Source organism: Chelonia mydas, chromosome 11 (genome assembly GCF_015237465.2).
Source record: "Chelonia mydas isolate rCheMyd1 chromosome 11, rCheMyd1.pri.v2, whole genome shotgun sequence".
Classification (NCBI taxonomy): domain Eukaryota; kingdom Metazoa; phylum Chordata; order Testudines; family Cheloniidae; genus Chelonia; species Chelonia mydas.
Window position 1 is genome coordinate 2,469,652 of NC_051251.2, and position 25,304 is coordinate 2,494,955.

A 25,304-nucleotide genomic window follows, 5' to 3' on the forward strand; every position below is an offset into this window, starting at 1 on the left:
AGCCTCGTGAGGGACCTTGTCAAAGTACCCTATAGCCACTGGATCCCCCTTGTCCATGTTTGTTGACTTCCTTGTAATTCCCATGCTCAGCTGGGACTGGTCCTGGAGGCTGGGGAAGGAGGAATGAGACTAGAGCCGTGAGCCTAGCAGGGGACACCCTAGTCTGTTGGAGTCGTAGGTTCCCATGATATATATTGTTGGTCGTGTGCAGTGCTTAATTTGTGCCACGGCACCTCTTTGATTACAAATTAAGCACTGGACGCACGGCATCCCCGGTCAGAGGGGCTTGCGGAGAGGGAGCTCTGCCCAGGCTGGGTGGCTGTGGCCGTAGGTCTCTGTTCTGGGGGGAGGCCATGACAGACAGCAGCAAGGGCCAGGAAGGAGAGTGTTTCCCCCAAGCCAGCCTAGCGCCAGCCAAGCAAGCATGGAGAGAGTGTACGGAGCTGTGTGGGTGCAGCTCCATACCCTACCCCAGTTTTGAGCACCATGGGGAATCTGTACAAATGGGACCTGGGGGCTTCCCCAGCTGCTGGACGCTGGTGCAATTCCCTGCCGGCCAGGCGCTGCCCCACTGCTTCCCAAGAGAGGTTGTGCAAAACAGGTGCATTCAGTGCCTCTCTCTCCCACCCCCTCTGAAAAAGGAGAGAGACCAGCTCTTCCTGGAGCACCTGCCAAAGGGCCTTGCAGCTGGGCTGAGAGCCCCAGGAAGGGCTGAGCCAGACACCAGCTTCTCCCAGTGCAGCTTCCGGGGCCTATGAGAACCGGAGTCTCCTGGCTACAGCTGGCGGGCGGTGCTCATTGGTCACGGTGTCCCGTGGGCACCTCTGTGCTTTCTCTGGGGCTGCCCATGATGCTGGGGAGGAGCTTCCTGTAGACAGCCCCCCAGCTCCCTCCTTCAGCCCCCCACCCCACACAGCACTGGGCAGGCAGCTGGTGCGCTGACCCCGCCCATCCGGCTGGCCAGGTTGTTTCCACGTGGCTCTTGTCGTTTATTCCCATTGGAAGCTCTTTGGGGCAGAGGCGTAGTTCTGGGTCTAGGCAGTGCCCAGGGGCCCAGCTCCCTGAGTGGTGCTACTGCAAGCCAAAGAACAATGCGAGGCCTCCCGCGGCAGGAGGATGGAGGCGCCGCTGTCTAACCCAGCGAGGGGAAGCAGAGCCGGCCTGATTCTAGCCCCGCAGCTGGGGCTCAGCCCCCTTGTGTGCAGTGAATAAACCCGGGTGCTACTGGCCGGGACATGCAAACTGCCACCCCCCATCCCGAAGCACCCCACCTGGCAGCCCGGCCTAGATCATGCCTGCAGCCCCAGTGCAGAGTTGCAGCCACATGACGAGGGGCAGTCACCTGCCTCCTAGCCCGGCTGAGTTTCGGGCAAACCAGCGGGAACAAAATAGCAGCAACCCAAACGGCTACAGGCAGGTTAAAAAGAAACAAGGGTCGTGCAAAGCCGCCTCGACCAGGAAGCGGGCAGGGCAGGGCAGGGCAGGGCAGGGCCGGGCCGGGCGGCGTCTCTCCAGCAGCTGTCGGGACAGGGCTGTTAACGGCTGGTACAGGGGGCTGGTGTGACCCACTCGGCTGCTACTCGGGGTAGGGAAGCTCCGTGATTTGGATGTGAACGAAGAGCGAGGAGGGCGGGATGGCCGTGCCGTCCTTGGACAGGAGGTGGACGTGACGATAACCTGCAGGGAGACACCAGGGAGCTGGGTTGGACCTGGCGGGCCACAGTGGAGAAGAGTTGTGGGCTCCCAGACCCGGGTGGGAGATCCTCCTCTGCGGTCTATTCCGGGTGGCTGCCGCCAGCCTGATTTCAACTGCCCCCAGTGCTGGGTCTGTCGTCCCCTCCAGCATCTGTACCTGCCCTTCTCCAGCACGGTGCCCAACGTCCCTCTTGGTTCCTAGTTAGCCCCTAACAAGTCCCACGCTTCCTTGGGCAGGGACCTTGCCTCCCCACATCCCAAACTAGCTGGAGGTCGCCCTGTCCTCTGCCCCTCTCGATCCCTCCGAACCCGCCCACTCCGTGCTGTTCTCCGAACGCCCCCCTCTCCGTGGGGGACTGTCAGAGACACAGGGGCTTGGCCCTTGTTCCGGCGCGCTCTCCTGGGTCTGCCACGGCGACGCTGAGCCCCGGCCGAGCCCCCAGCGGAGGGTGGAGCGAGCCGTGGACCATGCAGAAGCAGCCGGGCCTGGCGCTCACCTGATTTGATGCTAGCAAAGGGCAGGGTGAACTGGCCCACGAAGTCGTTCCTGGACGTCTTGTCGTAATCCTCCACCACGAAGCGCACGAGGGCCAGTTCGGGGACGTGCACCTTGAACTGCAGCGTCTCGCCCCAGCTGGGGTTAAAGCCTGGAGGGTGGAGGCGGAGATCGGGTCAGGGCCTGGGGACCTCAGCCCCCCAAGCACGCTTGGAGCTGCAGGCTGCTAGCGGGGCTGCCCCTAGCGGGAGCCAGGCTCACCAGCCCAGGGCCGGACTCACCGTTGTTATCGACGTACTGGGTCTCCCGCCTGGCCTGGTCGGCGGGGACGCCGTGGATCTCCACGCGCACCAGGGGGTCGACGATGGCGCTCGCCTTGCTGCTGGCCACCTTGGGGAGCTGCTGCCCGCTGATGACCTGTGGCGACACCGTGCAGCGGCGCGAGGGCCCGTGAGCTCGGGGAACTGGCAGCCGCACAGGCCCCGGGAGCTCTGCCCGCACCAGCAGCTGGGTCCTCTGCAGGCACGGGGCAGGCTGCACCCAGGACCGGCCTCGACCCCAGCTCTGGGTCTCGGGGCCTGTCTCCAGCATGCCACGGCACACGATGAAACCTCCCCGTCCCCCTGCTCCCCACACCCAGCTGAGCCCTATAGCACCAGGCACCCCCTGCCCCCTCTCCTCTCCTGCCAGTGGAGAGAGGCCCCCGGGCAGTGCCCCTGCGGGACGCTGGCGTACCTGAATCGCCAGGCTCCACGGGCCGCCCCCAGCCCTGCTCCGGGGATTGTCGGGGTCGAAGGCAGTTCCCGCGTCCCTCAGGAAAGCCGGCTTCAGCACGTAGCCGCAGCGGGCGTTCTGCCGGAAGAGCCCGTCGCACAGATCCATCTCCGCCCCGGCCGTCTGCACGTTCAGGGCCACTGCGGGGAGGGAGGCGGACGGGGCTTGTGGGGCTGCAGCAGCGGGACCCGGACGCCCCTTCCAGCCGGGGCTGCCCACGGGCTCTCGGAACGTGCTCGTGAACCCCCCCGCCACCCCCCCCGAACTAGCACACCGCAGTTTAGGACAGGAAGTGAAGGACGCTGCTGTATCCAGGGCAGGGGCTGTTTAAGAGACAGGGGACATTGAGCCAGGACCCCGGCACCACTAGCCCAGTGCATGGGGCTGGTTACACTCCTGGGTCGGGGGGGGCTCAGGGTTACCTCTCAGCTAGGGGGCCCCTGGCAGCACGGCGCCCCCTACTGCCGCTGCCTCGGACCCAGCTGAGCCAGGCCCCGGTCTGCTTGAACAGGCCAGCGCCCGGCTCTCACTCGGGATGCCCAGAGCCACGTGGCCCCAGCCATGGTCCCTGGGATGCTCACTTGGGATTCGCGTCCCCCCTCGGACCCCAGCCGGGCCCTACCAAGCTGGCAGCCCACGTTCCACATCTCCTGCGGGTCGTAGTTGGAGGAGTCGGTCCTCAGCCCACTGGGGTAGATCCGCGTCAGCTGCCAGGCGTTGTGACGGACAAACTCATTCCCTGGGGGCAGAAGGAGACGGTGACCCCCCAGCCTCACCGGCCCCTCCCCCACAGGGCCCCCGATCTGCCTGCAGGCACCAATCAGCCTGCGGCCACCCCCAGACACCCACCCACAGCCTGACTGACCCCCTCCCCCGCAGATACCCCCTCACCTACCCACAGCCTCACCAACCCCCCACAGGGCCCCCATCTCCCCACAGGCACCCCCACCTACCCTCCACCCACAGAACCCCCCAGCCTGTGCAGAAAGCTGATGGACCAGGGCTGCCCCAGCGCGAGAGCCCAGCGGATGAGGGGCTTCAAGCTGGGCATGGGGCTGGGGCTGGGGCTCCCACTGGCTGCAGCTGCCCCGTGGCACCAGGACCCGCCGGGCGCTAGGAAGCCAGAGCCGCCCCAGAGCAGTGCAGGCTATGCAGGGCCAGGGCGGCTGCACCCCGGGCTCAGTGAGCCCCAGAGGGGCTGGGGGCTCCGGCTGCCAAGGCTGCCAGGCTCTGGCCGACGGCACTGCCCTGCCCTGGCTGGGGGGTGCAGCAGAGCGTGGTCTCTGAGACCCAGACCCCTGGGGCCTCACTACTGAGGCTGCCCATCCATGGACCCAGAAACTGACGGCCCTCTGGGTTGAGCCCGTCTGACGCAGGCCTGGGGCCCTCCCTCCGGGATGGGGTGTGGCTAAAGCAGCTTCCCGCGAAGCCCTGCGGAGGGTCTGGGCATCACTGACACTCAAGCATGTTCTCCCGCCTGGAGCACAAAGCAGGGTCAGTGTCATCGGCCCCATGGGGTGGCAGGGGAAACTGAGCCATGGGGGGTGGGGGAAGCTCCAAGAAGGAGGCAGTGGCAGAGCCAGGGTTAGAACCCAGGAGTCCTGGCTTCCAGGTCCCCTGGCCCTAACCCCAGAACTCCGCTCCCAGAACTGGGGAGAGAACCCAGGAGTCCTGGCTCCCAGCCCCCAGCTCTCACCCACTATCTTCCCAGAGCTGGGATAGAACGCAGGAGTCCTGCCCCCAGCCCGGTGCTGTATCCACTGGATCTCAGGTGACCTGGCTGGTCGGGAACAGGACCCCATGGCACATTACTCGGTTTGGATGGCTGGGGGGTCCTGCCGGCCGGGAGGCCGAGCTGGGTGTTTAAATGCTAGGTCTGTCCCATGCCCCCTGCCAGAGCTCTGGGGGTCCCAGCAGGAGCGCTTGGACACTCCTCTCAGCAGCTGGGATTTCACCCCTTCGCTGCCCCCCCCTGCAGCCGGGGCACCCCCACCCTTACCCGCCTCTTTGATCAGCTTCCTGGCCTTGGCCTCGGGCAGGGAGGCCGTCTCGTAGGGCCGGCGGCGGGCGAGCGCCTGCTGGAAGCCGCGGAAGGGGACGCTATGGCAGTAGACGATGCAGTCAGACAGCTCCTTGGCCTGGGACTTCTGCGAAGGGCCGAGCGGGTCAGAGCCTGCAGGGCAGGGCCAATGGCCGGAGGCGCCAGCACCTGGAGCACCAGCTGCCGGGCAGGCTGGACGGGCCCTGGGCACCGAGCTGCTCCTGCCCCTGGAGGTGGGCCAGCGTCCAGGGGAAGCCGCGCCTGCCGCGGGCGTGCACACCAGCCATTGGGCTCCGGAGCTGGCACCGGCACGGAGATGCCCATCGCCGCTGGGTGGCTGGGCCATGCAGTCGTGGGCAGAGCCAGGAGGCGGGATAACTCCTGGCAGAAGCTCAAACCAGTGGAGTGTGCCAAGGCCCGGGCGCCCTGGCTGAGTTATGGCGGCTCGGAGCCAGGGCAGGCGTTTCCCCCAGCACCCAGGGGCGATCTGGGGTGGGGGTGGTGAGCCCTGGGAAGCCCCAGTGTGGGGTGCGGGAGGGTGTCGGCCCAGTGCACGGAGCTGTCCCCGGGGTACCCTGCCGCCAGCTGGCCAGCACCCACCAGGAGCCATCCACAGACCCCCCGCCCTGGTACAGTGCTCCCGGCCGGGGGAGGTCGTCTCTGTACCTTGGCCTTCCTCTTGGCCTCCTGACTCAGGCTGTCTTCCTCCGCCTCGGGCTCATCATCATCCTCGGATGCCTCCCCTTCCGGGGCCTTGTCCGGCTGCCCATTCGGCGAGTGCGCCAGGCTCTCTGCCCGCTTCCCCTTCAGAATGATCCTTCCTCTCAGCTCCTGCGGGACACCCAGGAGAGGGGATGGATGGAGGCGAGGGATGCAGAGGGAGGGGATGGAGGGATGGAGGGGGAGGGGATGGAGGGATGGAGGGGGAGGGGATGGAGGGATGCGGAGGGAAGGAGGGATGGAGGGGGAGGGGATGGAGGGATGCAGCGGGATGCAGGGGGAGGGGATGGAGGGATGCGGAGGGAAGGAGGGATGGAGGGGGAGGGGATGGAGGGATGGAGGGGGAGGGAATGGAGGGATGCAGGGGGAGGGGATGGAGGGCTGGGGGGGGAAGGGATCAGTGGAGGGAGGGATGGAGGGAGGGCTGTAGGGCTGGGGGGGGAAGGGATCAGTGGAGGGAGGGATGCAGGGGGAGGGGATGGAGGGGGAGTGGAAGGAGGGATGCAGGGGGAGGGGATGGAGGGATGCAGGGGGAGGGGATGGAGGGGGAGTGGAAGGAGGGATGCAGGGGGAGGGGATGGAGGGATGCAGGGGGAGGGGATGGAGGGCTGGGGGGGAAGGGATCAGTGGAGGGAGGGATGGAGGGGGAGGGGATGGAGGGAGGGCTGTAGGGCTGGGGGGGGAAGGGATCAGTGGAGGGAGGGATGCAGGGGGAGGGGATGGAGGGGGAGGGGATGGAGGGATGCAGGGGGAGGGGATGGAGGGAGGGCTGTAGGGCTGGGGGGGAAGGGATCAGTGGAGGGAGGGATGGAGGGGGAGGGGATGGAGGGATGCAGGGGGAGGGGATGGAGGGAGGGCTGTAGGGCTGGGGGGGAAGGGATCAGTGGAGGGAGGGATGGAGGGGGAGGGGATGGAGTGAGGGCTGTAGGGCTGGGGGGGGAAGGGATCAGTGGAGGGAGGGATGCAGGGGGAGGGGATGCAGGGGGAGGGGATGGAGGGATGCAGGGGGAGGGGATGGAGGGAGGGCTGTAGGGCTGGGGGGGAAGGGATCAGTGGAGGGAGGGATGGAGGGGGAGGGGATGGAGGGATGCGGGGGAGGGGATGGAGGGAGGGATGGAGGGCTGGGGGGGAAGGGATCGGTGGAGGGAGGGACGGGGGCGTGGCAGGCTGGACGGACACACTGTGGGTGGGGATGGCGGTGCAGAGGGATGCAGGCAAGCGCCCCACTGGAGGCAGGGGAAAGTGCAGTGCCCCCGCCCCTCAGGGCAACCCCAGCCTGAGCGGGTGCCCCACCCCAGGCCCTGCGGGAACGGCTCTTGGGGCGCCCCGGGCAGTTTGCTAAGGGGCGGCGTGCGGGGGCGCGGGGCAGGCACCACCGGAGGGGCGGGATGGCCGAGACGGGAGCGCAGAGCCATCAGGCGGCCCCCCAGCGACAGCCCCCCAGCCCGTCCCCTACCTGCGGCGAAGGCAGCTGCGTCGGGTCGTGGCCGTCGAGGGGGGCCATGAGCAGCCGCTCTCCCAGGATGCCCTTCAGGTGCTGGGCCAGGAGGTCCTGCTGCTCCGGGCCGCAGTGATTCTCCAGCGACAGGATGACGGGGTAGTCGGACGTCTGCCAAGCAAAGAGCCCGCGGCTGCTGGTCCCTGGGGCAGGCGCCGAGACCAGGCCAGAGCCTCCGGGTCCCCTCGGCCACCAGGGCCTCCTGCGGGGACCGCGTGGGGCTGGGGCCGGCCGGGCAGGAACCCACCCGTCTCCCGAGGGAAGGCCAGGCCGAAAAGTGCCAGCAGGACCCAGCACTGAGTGTGAGGGGGGGAATGCCCCCGGCGGAGCCCCCGCCCCCTCCCTGCAGCCCTGCGTCCCCTGCCAAGCCCCCCCGCCCCTCCCCCTGCCAAGCCCCTTGCCCTCCGCGAAGCCCCCTGTCCTCCTCGTAGCCCCGTGCCCCCCGGCCGAGCCCCCGCCCCCTCCCTGCAGCCCTGCACCCCCTGCCGAGGCCCCCTGCCAAGCCCCTTGCCCCCCGCAAAGCCCCCTGTCCCCCCCGTAGCCCCATGCCCCCCGACCGAGCCCCCTCCCCCTCCCTCCAGCCCTGCACCCCCTGCCGAGCCCCTGCCCCCTCCCCCTGCCAAGCCCCTTGTCCCCCCCATAGCCCCGTGCCCCCTGCCAAGCCCCCCACCCCCTGTCAAGCCCTCCACCCCTGCCAAGCCCCCTGCCCCCTCCCTGCTGCCCTGCGTCCCCGCCGAGCCCCCCGCCCCCTGTCAAGCCCCCTGCCTCCCCGAAGCCCTGCACCCCCTGCCAAGCACTCCACCCCTGCCAAGCCCCCCGCCCCCTCCCTGCTGCCCGGCGCCCCCTAGTTACACCCACCCCGCTCCCTGCAGCATGACACCACCTAGCGCTGCAGCAGAACCTGGGACACGAGGCTGCAGTGGTGACCTCCCCCTGCCCCGTCCCAAAGGGGGGAAGCTGAAAGAAGCTGAAGGAACCTGGAGCCTGGATCATGCTTGCAGCGCTTCAGCCAGCGCCGGGGTTTTGGCAGGTGACCCAACCTGGTGCCTCCTACTTGTCCCCAAAGCCAACAGTGTGAATGCCCATATAGTGCCTTTCCTCCAGCGGGACGGCCTCGCCTGCCACAGTGATGCAGCCACCTCTGAGCAGAACAGGGCAGCTGCTCAACAGTCAACTCCCCTGGGGCGAGTGGCTCCCAGTGCCGAGCCCGTGGAGGGGACTGTCACCACAAGGGGGCGCTGCAAACATGCCACAGGGCAGGGCCAGCCTTGGCCTTTCCCAAAGTGGGATCCCCCAACCCTCTTAGCCAGCGGAGAAGGGTAGGGTGCTCACGACTCCCTGACCCCCATCGTGACCCACCTTAGGGGTCGGGACGCTCCACTGAGAACCTGCCCCATGTAGCCACCTAACACCCCCTACTGGCGGGGGCTGCCCTACCTGGAAGGCGTACTGCCCCAGGGTGGTGACCACGTCCTTGAAGGGGATCTTGGAGGTGAACGTGTGGCCGTGGTAGACGACGGGCTCCCCGCTGGGTCCGTCCCAGCAGTCCACCTCCAGGCAGCGGCAGCCCCGCTTCAGAGCCCTGCCAAGGAGACGCCCCGCAGGCTGCTCAGTGCCCTCCACCGGTACCACCTCCCTGCTCCTCGGGGAGCGCGACGCCGGCTCGCCGCAGCCTAACCCGGTCACCAACCCACCCTGGGCTGACGGTTACGCCCCAGGGCTGCCGGGCTGGCGGGACTGGCCTGGCCTGGGGAAAGCCGGGGCAGCTCCCGGCTCTGCCGCAGCCAGCGGGCCAGTGGCTGCATTTCCCTGGGCCTGGTTCTCCATCTGGAATACCGACTTGCCGGTCTGCTGCGCCCAGGCTGGCTGCCAGCTCTCAGTACAGGGACAGTCCCCCCTGTGCGCGTGCAGCGGCTGGGGATACACAGAGGAGTAAGCGGGGCCAGGTGTAACGCCGCCAGTGATGGGCTCCCTCTGTCCCCTACTCACGGGGTCTAATGATTCGACCGCAGTGTCCCCTGCTTTGGCAGGTGACCCAGCCCGGCGCCTCCTACTTGGCCCCAAAGCAAACAATGCTAATCCCTCTGCAGGGACGGCCTTGCCTACCACAGTGATGCAGCCACCTCTGAGTGGAACATGGTAGCTGCTCAACAGCAACGCTCCACGAGACAGGCAGCGACAGGGAATATCCCATCCAGGCAGGGGCTTAGGGTGGGAGAATGACGTTTCCCATATTGAACTTGGCCAGGGACAGTGGGGCTAATCCTACAGCTCTGCTGAAAGGGGGCAGGGGGACCTAACGACCCTACGTGGTCAGGCATTGCGTTTACATCTCATTGGAAAGGCAGCACCTCCAGCAAATCCACAGCTCCCCTCCCGCCGCGCCAGGACACCGAGGCAGGATGAACCCAGAGGCCCCCCGCAGCCCTTTGTACCCGACACTGCCACCCGGCAGCCCTTCATACCCGACACTGCCCCCCACGGAGACCAGGCGATGCCCTTTGGGAGCAGCTGCCTTCTCCTCACGTACCTGATGTAGCCCTCGACGCTGCTCTGGCCCCGGAGCTGGTCCTCCAGCAGGTAGGTGTTGTGCGAGGAGGAGATGAAATAGTGGCAGAGGGGCTGGGTCATGTCCTGACAAAGCGGCCCATGAGCAGGGTTGAAGATGGCCCCTTCCGGCGAGAGCAGGTACAGGAGGAAGCCGTCTACACTCAGCATGTGCCGTGCCCTGGCTGGAGAGGAAGGAGCCGAGACAGTGCGGCGTCAAGAGACCGGGGAGCTCGGTCCAGCTGCCCCGCCCGGCAAGGGACCCATCTCCTGCGGGGCCCTGAGCCCAGGGCAAGAGGAGAGAGCTCCTAGCTGCTTGGAGGAAAGCAAGCGTGATGCCAATCTTCCCAAAAGGGGAGAAGGGAGATCCTGGCAATGACCAGAGCTAATAAAATGCCAGAGGCCATAGTAAGAGGGAGGAAAAAATCACTAAATATCTAGAGGGTGAGAGAAATGCAGGCAACAGGTAGCACTGGGCGGAGACTAGAATAAATCCTGCAAATTGTGCTCCGTTGCGGCTGCCGGAATCACAGCCCCAAACACAGCAGGCCGGGCTCGATAGTGCCACGTGCAGTCGTAGTCTCATCGCGCATTCAAATTGCCCCGAACCTGACTCCCCCTGGGGCCCGAGGCCGGCTGCCATCAGAGGCACAGCGCGGAGTTGGGAGCGGGGTCCTGCCAGCTCCCAGCGGGGTGCGTGTTAGGGTCCGTCTGGTTCCTGAGCGGCGTTTCGCAGCCAGTGGGGCGTGAAAGGCAATTGGGGAACCTGAGACACTGAACATTTTATTACAATTTAATACCAAGACAATCCCCCGCCCCCATGTGCCCAGACCCTGCAGGGGTCCCTGTCCCACCCCGGAGACACACCCATGTGGCAGGCACACTGGCACAGCACGTTGGCATCCATGCACTTTTCACTCTTACTGTGACAGCGGCTGTAAGGAGATCACAAAAACTGGGCTTTGAATAAGGGGGCACCATCCTGGGAAGGGTGAGCCCCATTGCTCCCAGTCTGGGAGAGGAATTTGGCTGGGAACCTCCCCCAAGGAAAGGCTGAGAGCCCCGTCACTATGCACATGTAACAGACCAAGCAAAGAGCTAGCCGGTCCGGTAGGGAAGGGGCTGCCTTGGCCCCCGGGGCTGGTCCCTTCCCTTGCCCTGTTCCATGACCCTCACCGGTCTCAGACGGCTCATATCTGGCAATCAGCTCCATGGCGAACTCCTGCGTGTTTTCCCCCTCCAGCTGCTCCTGCTGCAGGAAATCCACAAACTCCAGAAGGGTCAGTTTCTTCCCGTCCTGGGAGAACACTTGGAAGACGTCCAGCACGTCGTCTCGCTGCGTCAGCGCCTTGTAGAACAGCACGAACTCCTCGCCCTCCAGCGTCCCCGACTCCGACCTGTCGGCCATCTGCAGCGAGAGCAGGGCTGGGGGAGGCTGCAGGACTGACAGTGCCAGTGCATGTCCCCCCTACCTGCCCGCCCCGGCACTGACTGCCCCATAGCACTGACCACCCCATGCGTCAGGAGTGGGGCCGCTACCAAAATCACCTCCACCTGCCACAGTGAGATCTGGCCTTTATTTACCTTCCTTAGATATGCCATGGTGGGCACTATAAACAGCTCTGTGGGTTACAGATGGTAAGAGATGGCAGGATGGATGATGAGTACAGGTGGACAGGTGGATGGATGGATGATGGGTACAGAAGAATGGGTGGATGGATGGATGGATGATGTGGATGGGTGGATGGATGGATGATGTGGATGGGTGGATGGATGGATGGATGATTGGGTGGATGATTGGGTGGATGGATGGACGATGGGTACAGAAGGATGGATGGACGATGGGTACAGATGGACAGGTGGATGGATGGATGGATGATGGGTACAGAAGGATGGATGGATGGATGATGTGGATGGATGGATGATAGGTACAGGTGGATGGATGGATGGATGATGGGTGGAAGACTGGGTGGATGGATGGATGATGGGTACAGATGGACAGGTGGATGATGGAACGGTGGATGGATGGATGGATGGATGGATGGATGGATGGATGATGGGTACAGGTGGATGGATGGATGGATGATGTGGATGGGTGGGTGATTGGGTAGATGGATGGATGATGGGTACAGGTGGATGGATGGATGGATAGATGGGTGATTGGGTGGATGGATGGATGATGGGTACAGAAGGACAGGTGGATGGATGGATGGATGGATGGATGGATGGATGGATGATGTGGATGGGTGGGTGATTGGGTAGATGGATGGATGATGGGTACAGGTAGATGGATGGATGGATGCGTGATTTGGTGGATGGATGGATGATGGGTACAGAAGGACAGGTGGATGATGGGACGGTGGATGGATGGATGGATGGATGGATGGATGGATGATGTGGATGGGTAGGTGATTGGGTGGATGGATGGATGATGGGTACAGGTGGATTGACGGATGGATGGGGGGTACAGATGGACAGGTGGAGGGATAGGGAATAGCCAGGCTACGTAAATCTCTTTCCCTCTATTTTTCTAAAGCTAAACTTGGGGTCCCAAACTCGTGAGCTGTGTCCCCTTTAAACCTCACTGGGGGTGAGGCCTGCTAGCTCCGAAGAGACCAGGCGAAGGAGCCATCAGCACGGCCAACCTGCATCTGACTCCTGATGACTAGGCGGGGCCCATGACAGCAGCAGGGGTCGTGTGTGTGCATGTGTGTGCATGCATGTGTGTACACGCACATGTGCACATTCTGCTCACAGCTCTCCACAAGCCCTGACACCAGCAGGCTGATTCTCCTTGGCTTGAGCCATATGCTGGGGCTAAGGGAATCTGCGGACCGGTTTCAATCCAGGGGACTCTGGGGTGTGTCCTCTGCAGCTGGCTGCCAGGTGGGGGCGATGCCGGGCCATGAGGGAGGGAGAAGAGCAAGGCCATCGCTGGTTGGACCCATGTGGCTCCAGCAGAGACACAAGGACCCCCACCCTGCCCCACAGGGATAGCTCTACTGGCAGCCCTTCCATCAGCCCCTTGTGACCTGCTCTGTTCGAGGGCTTCCTTCTGAAAACAGCCTTTGGGTGGGGGTGACACCAGCCTGCTCCAGCTTGGCCCTCCCCCAGGCACGGCACTCACCTGGAAGAGCCGGAGCGCATGGTCCTCGTTCATGTCCATGTTCATCATCTTGAGGAGCTGCCGCACCTCCTTGAAGCTCATGCGTCCGTCCTTGTTCTTATCGGCCTTCTGGAACCAGTCGCAGATCCACCTGCCGGGGGGGGGCTAAGGAAAGTGACGGGGGGGCTGAGAGTACCCTGAGCTCAGCGTGCGCTGCAGGGGCCCGGGCCTGAGGCGGGGCAGGGGAACAGGTGGGTGCTGTCCACAGGCTGTGGGCACTGGTGGTATCCCCCAACACAGACCAAGCTAAATGCCCACCAGTTCCCAATGCCCCCCAGACATGAGCACATGGCACATCCCTGCCCCAGGGGCCCTTCCCCATCCACTGAGGAGGAGACACCCAGGGGACACAAGGCAGCCAGGCCTGTCCCCCAGGCTGACGGGGGTGTCTCCCAGCCATGACCCCTGGCTTTGCTCCTCTGCGTGGGTGAAAGGGCACCGAGGAGGCAGGGGAAGCCGGGGCTTGGGGCCAGGCTGGCGGAAGGATATTGATCCATCTTCTCCTGCTGGTCCATCTTGGTGACGATCTCCACCAGGCGACGCAGGCCCCGGACCCAGCACTGTGCCTCCTCGGGGGAGCCGGCGATCAGGTCCAGGTTCCCGCGCCGCCCATGGAAGACGACAGTGAAGCAGTGCTCGGGCGGGAACTCCTCGGCCAGGCTCTGCAGCACCTCGGACTGGTGCCCCTCCCGCACCGTCTCCACGTCGCTGATGGAGACTGGATGGATGGGAGGGGTGGGTCAGGCTCCAGAGAGGGGCAGGGCCTGCACCAGATATCACCGCCCCCAGATCCATCTGTCCGTCCGTCTCTGGGGTCTGTCCCTTGGTATCTAAACACTGGGAGACCCTATGAAATAGGGCCCTGTGCTGGAGACCCTGGGAGAATCAGTTGGCGATCGCTTCCCCAACCCATACAGCGCCCATGGTCTCCCACAGGATGGCAGGAAGGGGGCTGTGATGGGGGGATGGAGAAGGGAGGGTCTGACAATCAGGCTCAGACACCCCAGGGTGAAAATATAAGAACGGCCAGACTGGGTCAGACCAAAGGTCCACCTAGCCCAGTGTCCTGTCTTCCGACAGTGGCCAGGGCCAGGTGCCCCAGAGGGAATGAACTGAACAGGGAATCATCCAGTGATCCATACCCTGTCACCCATTCCCAGCATCTGGCCATCAGAGATTTAAAGATCATGGGGTTGCATCCCTGCCCATCTTGGCTAATAGCCACTGATGGACCTGTCCTCCAGGAACTTCTCTCGTTCTTTTTTGAGCTTCTTTTGGCCTTCACAGGGGATCTGAATCCCAAAGAACAAGAAACTGAATCAACTGGCTACAATGTCAATGCACTCTGGAAGTGCATCAAGACAGGGCTGTTATGCCAGCAGCCATTAACATCATTGGGTGCTGTATGCGCGGATGGCGTGTCTGGAGCTGTGGCTGTGTGCTGGGAACATGTTCCTGAAATACGGTTTGGAGCACACTTGACACACAGGTCTGTCCTAGACAGCGGAATGATTTCTGCCTGAGAAAATGGATGTTACATTCACTTCCAATTCGACAGGGGAGGGGAAGTCACAAGTGAGAGACAAACAGCAGGGGGGAAACTTTCTCTGGGGAGACGCTTCCGAAGAATACATTGCAGAGGTTGACTGGACTAGAAAAAGAAGGGGAGAAAACCCCTTTGTTATCCACCACCCGCAGGGGAAAGAGGCCAGCGCTCGTGGGATCTGTGAAAGGTGGATCCTTCAGGCCTGTGGGCTGGAGATGCTGAGAACTGACCGTAAACGAGCCATTGCCAGAGACCTGGCTTGTAACCCGATAAGTTCTAGGCATGAGAAAGCCTGTTTTCAAGTTTGTTTGATTCATAACCAGACTCGCTCTTTCTCTTGCAGGACGTCCCTTCGATCTCTGCTCTTTCTTCACAGCCGTTCTCCGTTTGCCTGTAAACCCTGTGAGCGCTGAGAAGCAGGTGCGGTGTGCACTGGCTTGGAGGCAGTGGCTTTACTCATTTCAGTGAGTGTTCTGTGAGAGGGACCAGAAGCTGAAGAGAGACGCCGCTGGGGAGCTCAGGAACTGGGGGTCGCTGCATGGCAGCTCCGTGGCCAGGTTAAGACTGGCAGAGTCTCGGGACTTTGCTGGTGTGGTGGACAGGCTGGTGTAGCAGGCAGCTGTCTGTAAGCTCCAACAGACCCCGAGCAGAGCATCACAACAAAGCAGGGGCCATCTGAAAGGAATCTCAGGGCTCCAACCGGGAGGGACATGGGGGACACCTTCCTGCATGGACACGCATGCACACACATACACAATCACACACACACGTGCATCTAACCACCCATATACAACCACACGCCTACCATGCACATAGAATCATAGACTCATAGACTTTAAGGTCAGAAGGGACCATCATGATCGTCTAGTCTGACCTCCTGCACAACGCAGGCCACGGAATCTCACCCACCAACTCCTGTAACAAACCCCTACCTTATGTCTGAGCTACTGAAGTCCTCAAATCGTGGTTTAAAGATTTCAAGGTGCAGAGAATCCTCCACATACTCATGTCTGTACACCCACCATACACACACCTTGGTTTGCGCACACACATCGATGGGGGTTTGCACGCACAGCCACACACCGTTCACTCTGAACCCTACTGAGCACCCAGTGGGCTGTCACACAGCAGTAGCTGTACTCACAGGTATACTTGGTGTAGCCAGTCTTCTTGGACTTGTACCAGACGGTCATGCAGTCGTCCTGCAGCCTGAAGTATCTCTGCTTCTTCCAGCTCTTGGACTTCACCTTCCGCATCAGAGTCCCCTGCTGCATCTGCTCCAGGGTCTCATCCAGCTGGAGGCCTGCGGGCGCGGGGGGAGGGGGGAGAGAGCAGGCGCTCAGCGAGGGAAGACCGGGGAGGTGGCACCGCTGGGAGTGGCCTGCCATGGGAGTGGATGCCTGCCACCGGCCTTGGCCAGCACCCACACAAGGTGCACAATGCTGGTTGGCTGACACCTGCCCCCGAGACCCAGGCGGCTTCCCAGTGATCTGAGGTCTCCTAAGGGGACCATTGGGGCTCATTGGCCTCCCCTGGAAGGGGCATGACAAATGGTGCCCGAGCAAGGCACTTGCCCCATCATGCAACCAGCATCACTGGAGCAAACCGACTACACCGTTAACCCTTTGGCGACTGTGATAGACCTACATGCTCTTGTACCCACGGGACAATGGCCGCATCACCCCGAAAGGTGGGGGGGGGATTCGGACCATAGTTACAATGGAGTGACTCTGGAGTGGAGTCACTCCAGATTTACACCAGGGTGCCTGAGATCAGAGTCCGCACTCTCCCGTTACACCTCACATGGGGCCAACTCCTCAGCTGGTGCAAACGGGCAGATTCAGCAGTTTTACACCAGAGGATCTGGCCCCAGAGACTTCTCCTCTTCTGCGTTGTGGACAACCCCGCTGCTGAGCAGCCCTGCGTGAATCCGACTTGCCCCAAAGATGCCAGCCCTTGAGCTTCCCTGGGGTTCTGGGGGGCATTTGGGGCACCTCCTTGGAACAGACTGACCCGGACTGGAATTCCAGTCCCTTGCTGCCAGGGTGCTTCCTGGGAGTTGTAGTCCCATGTCCGGGGTGCCTCTGGCCCAGCCCTGCCCCACCTTTCTGAGCTCTCCCAGCTCCCCCCGGCGTGCGCTGCTCTAGCCCCTGGTTCAGGTCTGCTGTTCGCTCGAGCTCCACAGACTTTGGGGCAGACCCAGGGATCAGGACGAGGCAGGGGCCCAGACACCACAGGGGGCAGGCCCCCCTCCACCCCCTGGCCAGAGCTGGCAGGATTGTGAATGGGTCTGACCCTGCCCCGTGATTCGCCCAAACCCATGTCATTCTCTCCTGCCCCGCTCATACATCATTAGGCCTGGGGGAAGCTCCAGGGACACTCACGGGGGCCGTACAGGTGCAACGCCATCACGCTGTCGTCAGGGGCTTGGCCCGACAGGCATCTAGCAAGAGAAAACACCAGAGTCATTAAATACAGTCACATCTGCCTGTCTTATCCAGACAGCTCCTGCCCCATGGCACCAGGGCACTCTGCAGCAGGACAGGGGTGTCGGCAGAGCTGGGAGGCTGTGGGGGCAGCTCAGGGCTGGAATAGCTGGTGTTGCAAACACCAGGCTCGGGATGATAACATGAGAGGACTCCAGCCGTGTGAAACAAAATTAGCTCTTTATTAAGGGCACCAGGGACAGCGGTGCTGCGACCGCAGTCGGCATTCCAGCCATGTGCACACAGACTGACTGCTCGGCGCCCCCTCCAAACGCTTCCCTCCTGCAACCAGGCCACCCCTGCTCCAAGTCCCACGCCGGTTGCTCCATCTTTCCTTCAACAGGCTTTGCCATTGTTGTAGCTTCTGGGTCAGCGGCTGTGGCCTTGCTGGGTCAGGTGACTTGTACAGAGCCCACCCGAGGGACGTGGCTTCACCGTCAGGCCACTGCAGCCTGCTCGATCTCATAGGCCCTGCAAACCAGTCTACGCTGCTCCTTTGTGTCATCTGGTGGTGGGGGACTGGCACTCGCCCAGCTGCCGTCGTCAGTCTGTTAACGGGGTCCTGTTTGTTCGCTGGGTAGCTCACACACCTTGTTTCTTCTGACTCTCCTCGGTCGGGCCAGTTGATACCGTGGCCTTGGCCCCGCCTGCCCGGGGGCGCTGAATGGCTGCCGCTACTCAGCATTTCTCTTCGGTTTCATCTCAGCCACTGTCCTGAGGCTGTAGCTACCTCAAGGTTGCTGCGGCCATGGGGGAGCCCAAGGCTGGGGCAGGAGGGGGTTGCAGGTCGGGAATGAGGGGCAACAGCAGAGCTGGGGGGCGGGGAGCCCAGGGCTGGGCTAGCAGGGGGTTGTGAGTCAGGATTGAGGGGCACCGGCAGAACTGGGGGAGCCCAGGGCTGGGCTATCAGGGGTTGTGGGTCAGGATTGAGGGGCACCGGCAGAGCTGGGGGAGCCCCAGGGCCAGGATAGCAGGGCGGGGGAGTTTAAAAACAGGAGTGGGTGCCCGCGCAGAGCAGCATGGGGGGATTGTCAGGACCTGCTTGCACTCAGCCGTCTCCAGTCACCTCTTTCAGCCCTTCAGTTGCGAATCTGGTCCTGGAGCACGCTCCGGATTCGGGAAAGGCCTGAGGGTGATTCACCAGGCCCTAGTGACAAATCCCCGTGAAGACAGCCTCTCTCCTGGCTCGGTCCCCAAGTGGCAGAGAGGGGAGGGCCCGCAGAGACAGAGACGTACATGGGAGAGATGGCGGAGAGGGGCTCAAGCTCCATAGCCGTGTCCCCCTGGACAATGGGGGCTGGGGGGGGGTTAGCTCCAAGGGGAGCGGGCACAGGTGCATGGGCAGCCTGCCCTCCATTCACAGGGACCTGGCTGCACCCGTGTGCAGCCAGGCAGGGCCTGCTGCGCCCCCTGCCGCTGCCCGTGCTGGATGGACTGTCAGGCCCAGCGTGTCCGGGAACCCTGGCACTGCCCCAGGCCGGGGCAAAGCAGGGAGTTGGGGGTGGGGGGCAGGGGGCTGGGGTCTATCCCCGCTGCCCCTGCAGAGCCCAGAGTGACAATCCCCAGAGCTTCCCTTGGGGCTGAGACCCAGCCTGCAAGGGAAATGATGCAGATAATTGCAAACGCCTGAGAGAGGGGCTGGGCGGGAAATTCCCTGGGGGAGTAACAGCACCCCCTGGAATGAAATCAGGGTCCAACAGCCACACTCCGACGCCAGGGGAGAGGAGCTGCAAGGAGAGGGCGCGGGGAGGTGCCGTCCCACCTGCCCGCACAGAGGCCCTGCGATGGGCAGGGATGGGGCAGGCAAGCAGCCCAGCTCAGACCTTCCGGAGCCACTAAACGGAGCCCAGGCTGGCAGCTGGTGGCCAAGGAGAACCCCAGGGCCGGGCTGCGTCCAGCGGCCCCAGCACAGAACCTGGCTGCGGCCGAGTCCGGTCTGCCCTGCGGCTGCATCCGGCCGGGAGAAAAGCCCCCAGGGAAGCACAGGAGGCCGGGGCCGCGCTGGGTCCCTGGAGCGGGCTGCAGCAGCCTGGCAGGGGTGCTGAGGAAGCAGCAAAAGGGCTGGTGGTTTCTCAGCGTCTGTCTCACATCCTGGAGGCTGGGCCAGATCCCCGCGCAGGCTGCGGCCGCTAAGGATCCTGCCGGCACAGACGCTGGCGGAGCCCAGGGCAGGGGTTGGGCTGGGCGAGAGGGGTAGGAGCAGCCTGGGTCTCCTTCGCGCCGTCTAGTCTGGAGGGGCCCCTGGCCAGCCGATACCTGGCTGCCCTCCAGCCCAGGGGAGTGGCCCAGCCGTCAGAGTAGCCAGAGCCCCGTGTGCCAAGCTCCTGGCCCGCCCAGCCCTCTGGGGAGAGGAGCGGCCCCAGGCTGGCGGAACTGCGCTCGCTGGATCGCCCAGCCCCACAAGCAGAGGGGAGCGGGCACTCCTAGGACAGGGCAGTGCCAGCTAGGGACAATGCCGACCCCTGCGGATACCGACCCGCTGTGCCAGGTGCTGCCCCCACACAAGGGAAGAGCAGCCCCTGCCTGGACAGCTCACCGGCTTTAAACCATGCCAGGCTGGGGGGGGCTGGGGCGACAGGAACACCAGCCAGCTTCTTCCGAGTGTGCCCAGTCTGGCGGCACAGAGAGCCAGGGGCAGCAGCCTCTGCTTGCCCGCTGCCCAATGGGTATTCGCTGGTGCCACTCCGTGGCCGTCGGGCTGCAAGGGGGTCTCGCGGAGACCCAGGGCATGGGCCAGTTCGTCTAACCGAGCTGGGAACCCCCCCCACACCCCGAATTGAACCCCCGTCCTGCCCCGAGGGTGAGGCTGTTTCACAAGCGAGAGAGGGCGGAGTCAGCAGGGTAGATCCCCAGCGGGTGCAACTCACCCCGATCTACCCTGGTGTCCTGATCTCCACCAGCCGAGCAGCTGCCCCTTCTCCCGCTGCCGCTCCCCGCCCGGCTCCCTGGCCCGCTCGGTCTCCTCCTGGCGGAGACGCCCCGCTTGGACACACCCTTCGGAGCTGCTCCTTCGAGCCCACCGTACTGGAGTGCAGGCAGTGCTGAATCTGTGCCAGGGCTGAGCCCCGGGACCTCAGAGCCTGGCACCTCACAGCCCTTGGTGCCTCTGGGCCTGGCACCTCACAGCCCCCGCACCTCTGGGCCCGGCACCTCACAGCCCCTGGCGCCTCTGGCCTGGCACCTCACAGCCCCCGCACCTCAGAGCCCCCGCGCCTCTGGGCCCGGCACCTCACAGCCCCTGGCGCCTCTGGCCTGGCACCTCACAGCCCTTGGCGCCTCTGGGCCTGGCACCTCACAGCCCCCGGTGCCTCTGGCCTGGCACCTCACAGCCCCCGGCGCCTCTGGGCCTGGCAACTCAGAGCCCCCGGTGCCTCTGGCCTGGCACCTCACAGCCCCCGGCACCTCTGGCCTGGCACCTCACAGCCCTTGGCGCCTCTGGGCCTGGCACCTCACAGCCCCCGGCGCCTCTGGGCCTGGCACCTCACAGCCCCCGGTGCCTCTGGCCTGGCACCTCACAGCCCCCGGCGCCTCTGGGCCTGGCACCTCAGAGCCCCCGCGCCTCTGGGCCCGGCACCTCACAGCCCCCGGCGCCTCTGGGCCTGGCACCTCACAGCCCCCGGCGCCTCTGGGCCTGGCACCTCACAGCCCCCGGCGCCTCTGGGCCTGGCACCTCACAGCCCCCGGTGCCTCTGGCCTGGCACCTCACAGCCCCCGGCGCCTCTGGGCCTGGCACCTCACAGCCCCCGGCGCCTCTGGCCTGCCACCTCACAGCCCCCGCACCTCAGAGCCTGGCACCTCAGAGCCCCCGCGCCTCTGGGCCTGGCACCTCAGAGCCCCCGGTGCCTCTGGGCCTGGCAACTCAGAGCCCCCAGCGCCTCTGGCCTGGCACCTCACAGCCCCTGGCACCTCTGGGCCTGGCACCTCACAGCCCCCGCACCTCTGGGCCTGGCACCTCACAGCCCCCGCACCTCTGGCCTGGCACCTCACAGCCCCCGGCGCCTCTGGCCTGGCACCTCACAGCCCCCGCACCTCTGGGCCTGGCACCTCACAGCCCCCGGCACCTCTGGGCCTGGCACCTCACAGCCCCCGCACCTCTGGGCCTGGCACCTCACAGCCCCCGGCACCTCTGGGCCTGGCACCTCACAGCCCCCGGCGCCTCTGGGCCTGGCACCTCAGAGCCCCTGGCGCCTCTGGCCTGGCACCTCACAGCCCCCGGCGCCTCTGGGCCTGGCACATCACAGCCCCCGCACCTCTGGGCCTGGCACTTCACAGCCCCTGGCGCCTCTGGCCTGGCACCTCACAGCCCCTGGCGCCTCTGGGCCTGGCACCTCACAGCCCCCGCACCTCTGGCCTGGCACCTCACAGCCCCCGGCACGTCTGGGCCCGGCACCTCACAGCCCCTGGCGCCTCTGGGCCTGGCACCTCTCAGCCCCCGCACCTCTGTCCCTGGCACCTCACAGCCCCCGCACCTCTGGCCTGGCACCTCACAGCCCCCGGCGCCTCTGGGCCTGGCACCTCACAGCCCCCGGCGCCTCTGGGCCTGGCACCTCACAGCCCCCGCACCTCTGGCCTGGCACCTCACAGTCCCCGGCGCCTCTGGGCCTGGCACCTCACAGTCCCCGGCGCCTCTGGGCCTGGCACCTCACAGCCCCCGCACCTCTGGCCTGGCACCTCACAGCCCCCGGCGCCTCTGGGCCTGGCACCTCACAGCCCCCGGTGCCTCTGGGCCTGGCACCTCACAGCCCCCGCTCCTCTGGGCCTGGCACCTCACAGCCCCCGGCGCCTCTGGCCTTGCTGCATCAGTTATGAAAGTAGAACGGTTGCTTGAGCCCTGGCACCTCGGTCGTTGCAAATTAAGCCCTGAGTGTGGGTGAAACGAGGCCTGGAGACCAACGGGCCCGGGAGCCGCCGACGGGCCTTTTGCAGACAGGCCGAGCCGCGTGTGGCAGACGCTGCGTTCAAACCAGGGCTGCGGATTCCCGGAATCGGCCTGGCGCCCTGCCCGCGTCTTCGAGAAGCAGCCTCAGCCCCTCCGCAGGGAGCCGCCCCGGCAGCAGGCTTGACCCCTCACTCACGAGCCCAGAGCGTTCCCGCCGGCCTGCGCCAAGGGGCCATTCGAGCCGGCTCAGAACCGGAAAGGGCGGCTCTGAAGCAGCCGTCTGGCCCCAGGCTCCCAGCGGGCACGGGCAGGCTGGAGAGAAGCTGACCCCAGCGGCGCGGCTTTGATCGGACCCACACACTGAGTTTCTGGGAAGGGGAGGGGGCCCTGGGGCAGCACCGGCTGCTGGGCGGACCAGGACCAGCTCTTTGCCACTCGGAGCTCGGGTCCTTCCCAGCCACTGGCAAAGGGGCTGCAAAAGAAAGGTGCCCTAGCAGTGTTCACTGCAACCCCCCCTGCCCATGTCCATGCCACCCTCTCTGGGACTGGGCCTCCCCCCGTCCTCTTCCCCACAACCCCCCAGAGCCCACCCAGCCTGGTATCCTGCCTGCACCCTGGCTTCATGCTCCCCCCACCACAGGACATCAGAGCGGCCAGACTGGGTCAGACCGAAGGTCCCTCTAGCCCAGGATCCTGTCTTCCGACAATGGCCGATGCCAGGTGCCCCAGAGGGAATGAACAGAACAGGCCATCGGGGAGTGATCCGTCCCGTCGAGAAGTACTTGCGCACTCACCAAGTCCAGCTGGTCTGGGTGGCGGCTGGGCTGGAGAGCCCCCAGGGGCTGGCTGGGACCGTGGTGAGACGGGGCAAGTGACCCAGGACTTCCCAGTTGTCACTGGCTTGGTGCAATCTCATTGCTGATCACACCCCCTGCGTGGGCATCTGCCCGGAGGTCAGCACTCACAGGCGGGAGCTGCTCCAGCCAGCCTGAGAGGGGGATTGAACCAGGGACGGGGGGCAGTCGCCCGCTATCGCTGTCTCCCAGCCCAGCCTGGCTGCCTCTGGGGAAGATGCTTTAGCTAAACACAAGGGCTCAACCCAGGGGGAACTGGACGAATGTCTCGGATCTGTGCTCTGCTCCTGGGCCTTTCTGGCGTTCACCTCTTTGCAGGCCCTCCTCTGGGGCTGGGGACACATGGCCCCTCTCCCTGCTTGACTCTATGGGGTGGGGGGACCCTGGGGCGAAGCTAGCAGGAGGAGAGACACATCCCACTTCCCCCACCTGGCTGCACTCTGGCCCCCTCAGCGGAGCTCCCAAAGCTGGGGTGCTCCCAAGGCCCCCAGCTCACCACCCCCCCCGTGCCCGACGGGGCCCGCTAAGTTCCAGTCCACATGCCCAGTCGGCCAGCCTTCACCCGCCCCACCCAAGGGGTCACAGCTCGGAGTGTCTCCCTCCAGCACGGCTCGGACCCAGGCAAGAACCGCTGGCCCATCCGTGCAGGGAATGGGCTTGGTTTGGGGGACCGTGGAGAACGGGGGAGGAGCGAGGCCCCACAGCTGGTGGGAACCCGCCCAGCCCCATGGACTTCACTTCACTGCCCCAGCAGAGCGAGGGGGATTTCCAGCCCCTGCAGGGTCTGGAGGGGGGGAGGACGGGGCAGAGTGAAGGGTCCCAGTTTGGTCACGGTCCGCTGGCCGTGGGATGGAGCTATGGGATGGAGCTGCGGGGTGGGGGTGGGGGGCGGGGACATGGCTGTGCTGGCAGGTCCGGCGGGGAGGGGGCTGGGTAAGTCTCTCCCACCAGGGTGCAGAGGAATGGGAGATGCCGCCAAGCAGCTGTCCCTGGGAGCAGGGGGTGCCTCTGGGTAGGGGGGGGATGCGTGATACGGGACTGCTGAAGGGGGGACACCTGGGCCCTCTGCAACTCGGGGCCCCCGGCTGCTGACTGCAAAACCCCACAGGGCGCCAGGGAGAGGCTGCTGCCCCAGCCAGCACACAGCACCAGGTCCCCCGGGAAGACTGGGGCCACGCTGCCCTAGGACACGGGAGCGCCGCCAACTGCCTGGCCGACGGGAAGGAGCGAAAGGCCCTGGGGGGATTTGAACCCGCAGCTCCGGGGAGCGAGAGCGTCCCGCAGAGGCTGCTGTGAGCGCTGCTTGAGGCACTGCGCCAGGAGTCAGGCTGCCTGGGTTCCATTCCAGGCTACCACAGACTCACGCTGGGACCTTGGCAAGTCTCTTCCTCGCCCCGTGCCTCAGTTTCCCCCGCTTGTGGCAGGCTGCAGGAAGCTGAGTGCGTCAATGTACTTTGGGATCCTTAGGCGGAAGTGGCTGGAGGGGGGCAATCATCTGCCCCCAGGGATCTGGAATGACCCCTGCTGTCCCCCCCAGACGGTGGCACCATCCCTGCCACCCTGTGGAGCATGCCAGCTATCTGTAAAAGGCCCGTCACCATGGCGTTTAGGCAGCAGCTGAACACAGGGAAATCAAGGCTCCCAGGGGCAGCAGCTCCTGCCTGAGAAGCTGGGAAGGGTGGCAGGAGACCCAGGGCCCGATCCCCCATGGTGCTGAGTGCCTGTAGTGCCATGGGCGGTGGGTGCTGAGCCCCTCTGAGAGAGATCAGTCCTGGAGCCGAAAGGGGGCGGGAACTGGGAGAGCCCTGGGAGCTGCCAGTGCCCAGACGGCCATGCGGGGGCTGCAGCTCAGAGTGCCTGGCACTGCCCGGCCTGGGTGCGTTACAGAGCTCGAGAGGTTAACTCAGGCCACAGGAGACCAGCTGGGAAACTGTCCCAATCCGCTCAGCACCGACCTTGTGAGAGCAATAAACCCAGCAGGAGCCAGCCCCGTCCAGCCAGGCATGTCCCCCACATACACCCCAGCTCCCTGCAGGCGCCTCTCGGCTCTGCCTGGACGGTGCCCAGCGCTGCGTCTGCAGGAGGCACCGCAGCCACAGGGCAGCTGCCCAGCAAGGCCCCAACACCCCCAAATCCCCGGAGTTGCTGCCGAAGCGGCTCCCTTACCAGTGGCTGGTGCCTCTCGCAGCAGCTGGCTCCCCTCCTCTGGTCCCCCTCTCTTCCCGGGGCTCCGTCCCAGGCTGCGGGCGCGCAGGGCAGCTCCTGACCCAGCGGCTGAGCTTGCCAGGAGCAATGATCTCCCAGTGGCTCAGCCCTGCCCAGGTCCCGCTCTCTCCTTAAAGGCACAGAGCCAGGAGCTCCCTGGTCACCTTGCCACTTGGCAGGCTGCTCAGCTGCCTGGAGGGATGGCGCAGGGAGCTGCTCCCTGGATGCCTGGCTGTGCATGGAGAGGAGACCCCCCCCTCTCCACCGGCCTCCCCCCAACCAGGGACTCGCCTTCCCCACAACAGATGAACTCACCTGGGCCTGGATCCCTTGTAAGAATCCCCTGGCCCTGTTTTCACTTAATGCTCTGCCAGCCAGGACGCCGGGGTTCCGTCCT

The 25,304-nt window shown here is 64.8% G+C and overlaps 1 protein-coding gene across 1 annotated transcript; it reads right to left on the bottom strand.

Moving 5' to 3' along the window:
* On the bottom strand, positions 1-25,016 carry PLCD4 (phospholipase C delta 4). Its single transcript, XM_037912528.2, has 16 exons — positions 24,869-25,016; positions 16,868-16,926; positions 15,628-15,786; positions 13,427-13,655; positions 12,899-13,028; positions 10,948-11,179; positions 9,755-9,956; positions 8,662-8,806; positions 7,183-7,335; positions 5,673-5,837; positions 4,965-5,112; positions 3,588-3,704; positions 2,927-3,105; positions 2,473-2,608; positions 2,193-2,342; positions 1-1,677 (listed from the first exon to the last, which is right to left on the bottom strand). The coding sequence occupies exons 2-16, from the start codon at positions 16,890-16,892 to the stop codon at positions 1,577-1,579; spliced, it is 2,271 nt and encodes a 756-aa protein (XP_037768456.1). The 5' UTR covers positions 16,893-16,926; positions 24,869-25,016; the 3' UTR covers positions 1-1,576.
* Between the last annotated feature and the right edge of the window lie 288 nt (positions 25,017-25,304).

Coding starts and splice junctions, on each gene's coding strand:
- PLCD4 (XM_037912528.2), bottom strand. CDS start 16,892: ATGGCGTTGCACCTGTACGGCCCCC. Junction 5,838..7,182: donor CGCAGCTGCCTTCGCCGCAG/GTAGGGGACGGG, acceptor GGTGTCCCGCAG/GAGCTGAGAGGAAGGATCAT. Junction 2,343..2,472: donor CCAGTACGTCGATAACAACG/GTGAGTCCGGCC, acceptor TCCACCCTCCAG/GCTTTAACCCCAGCTGGGGC.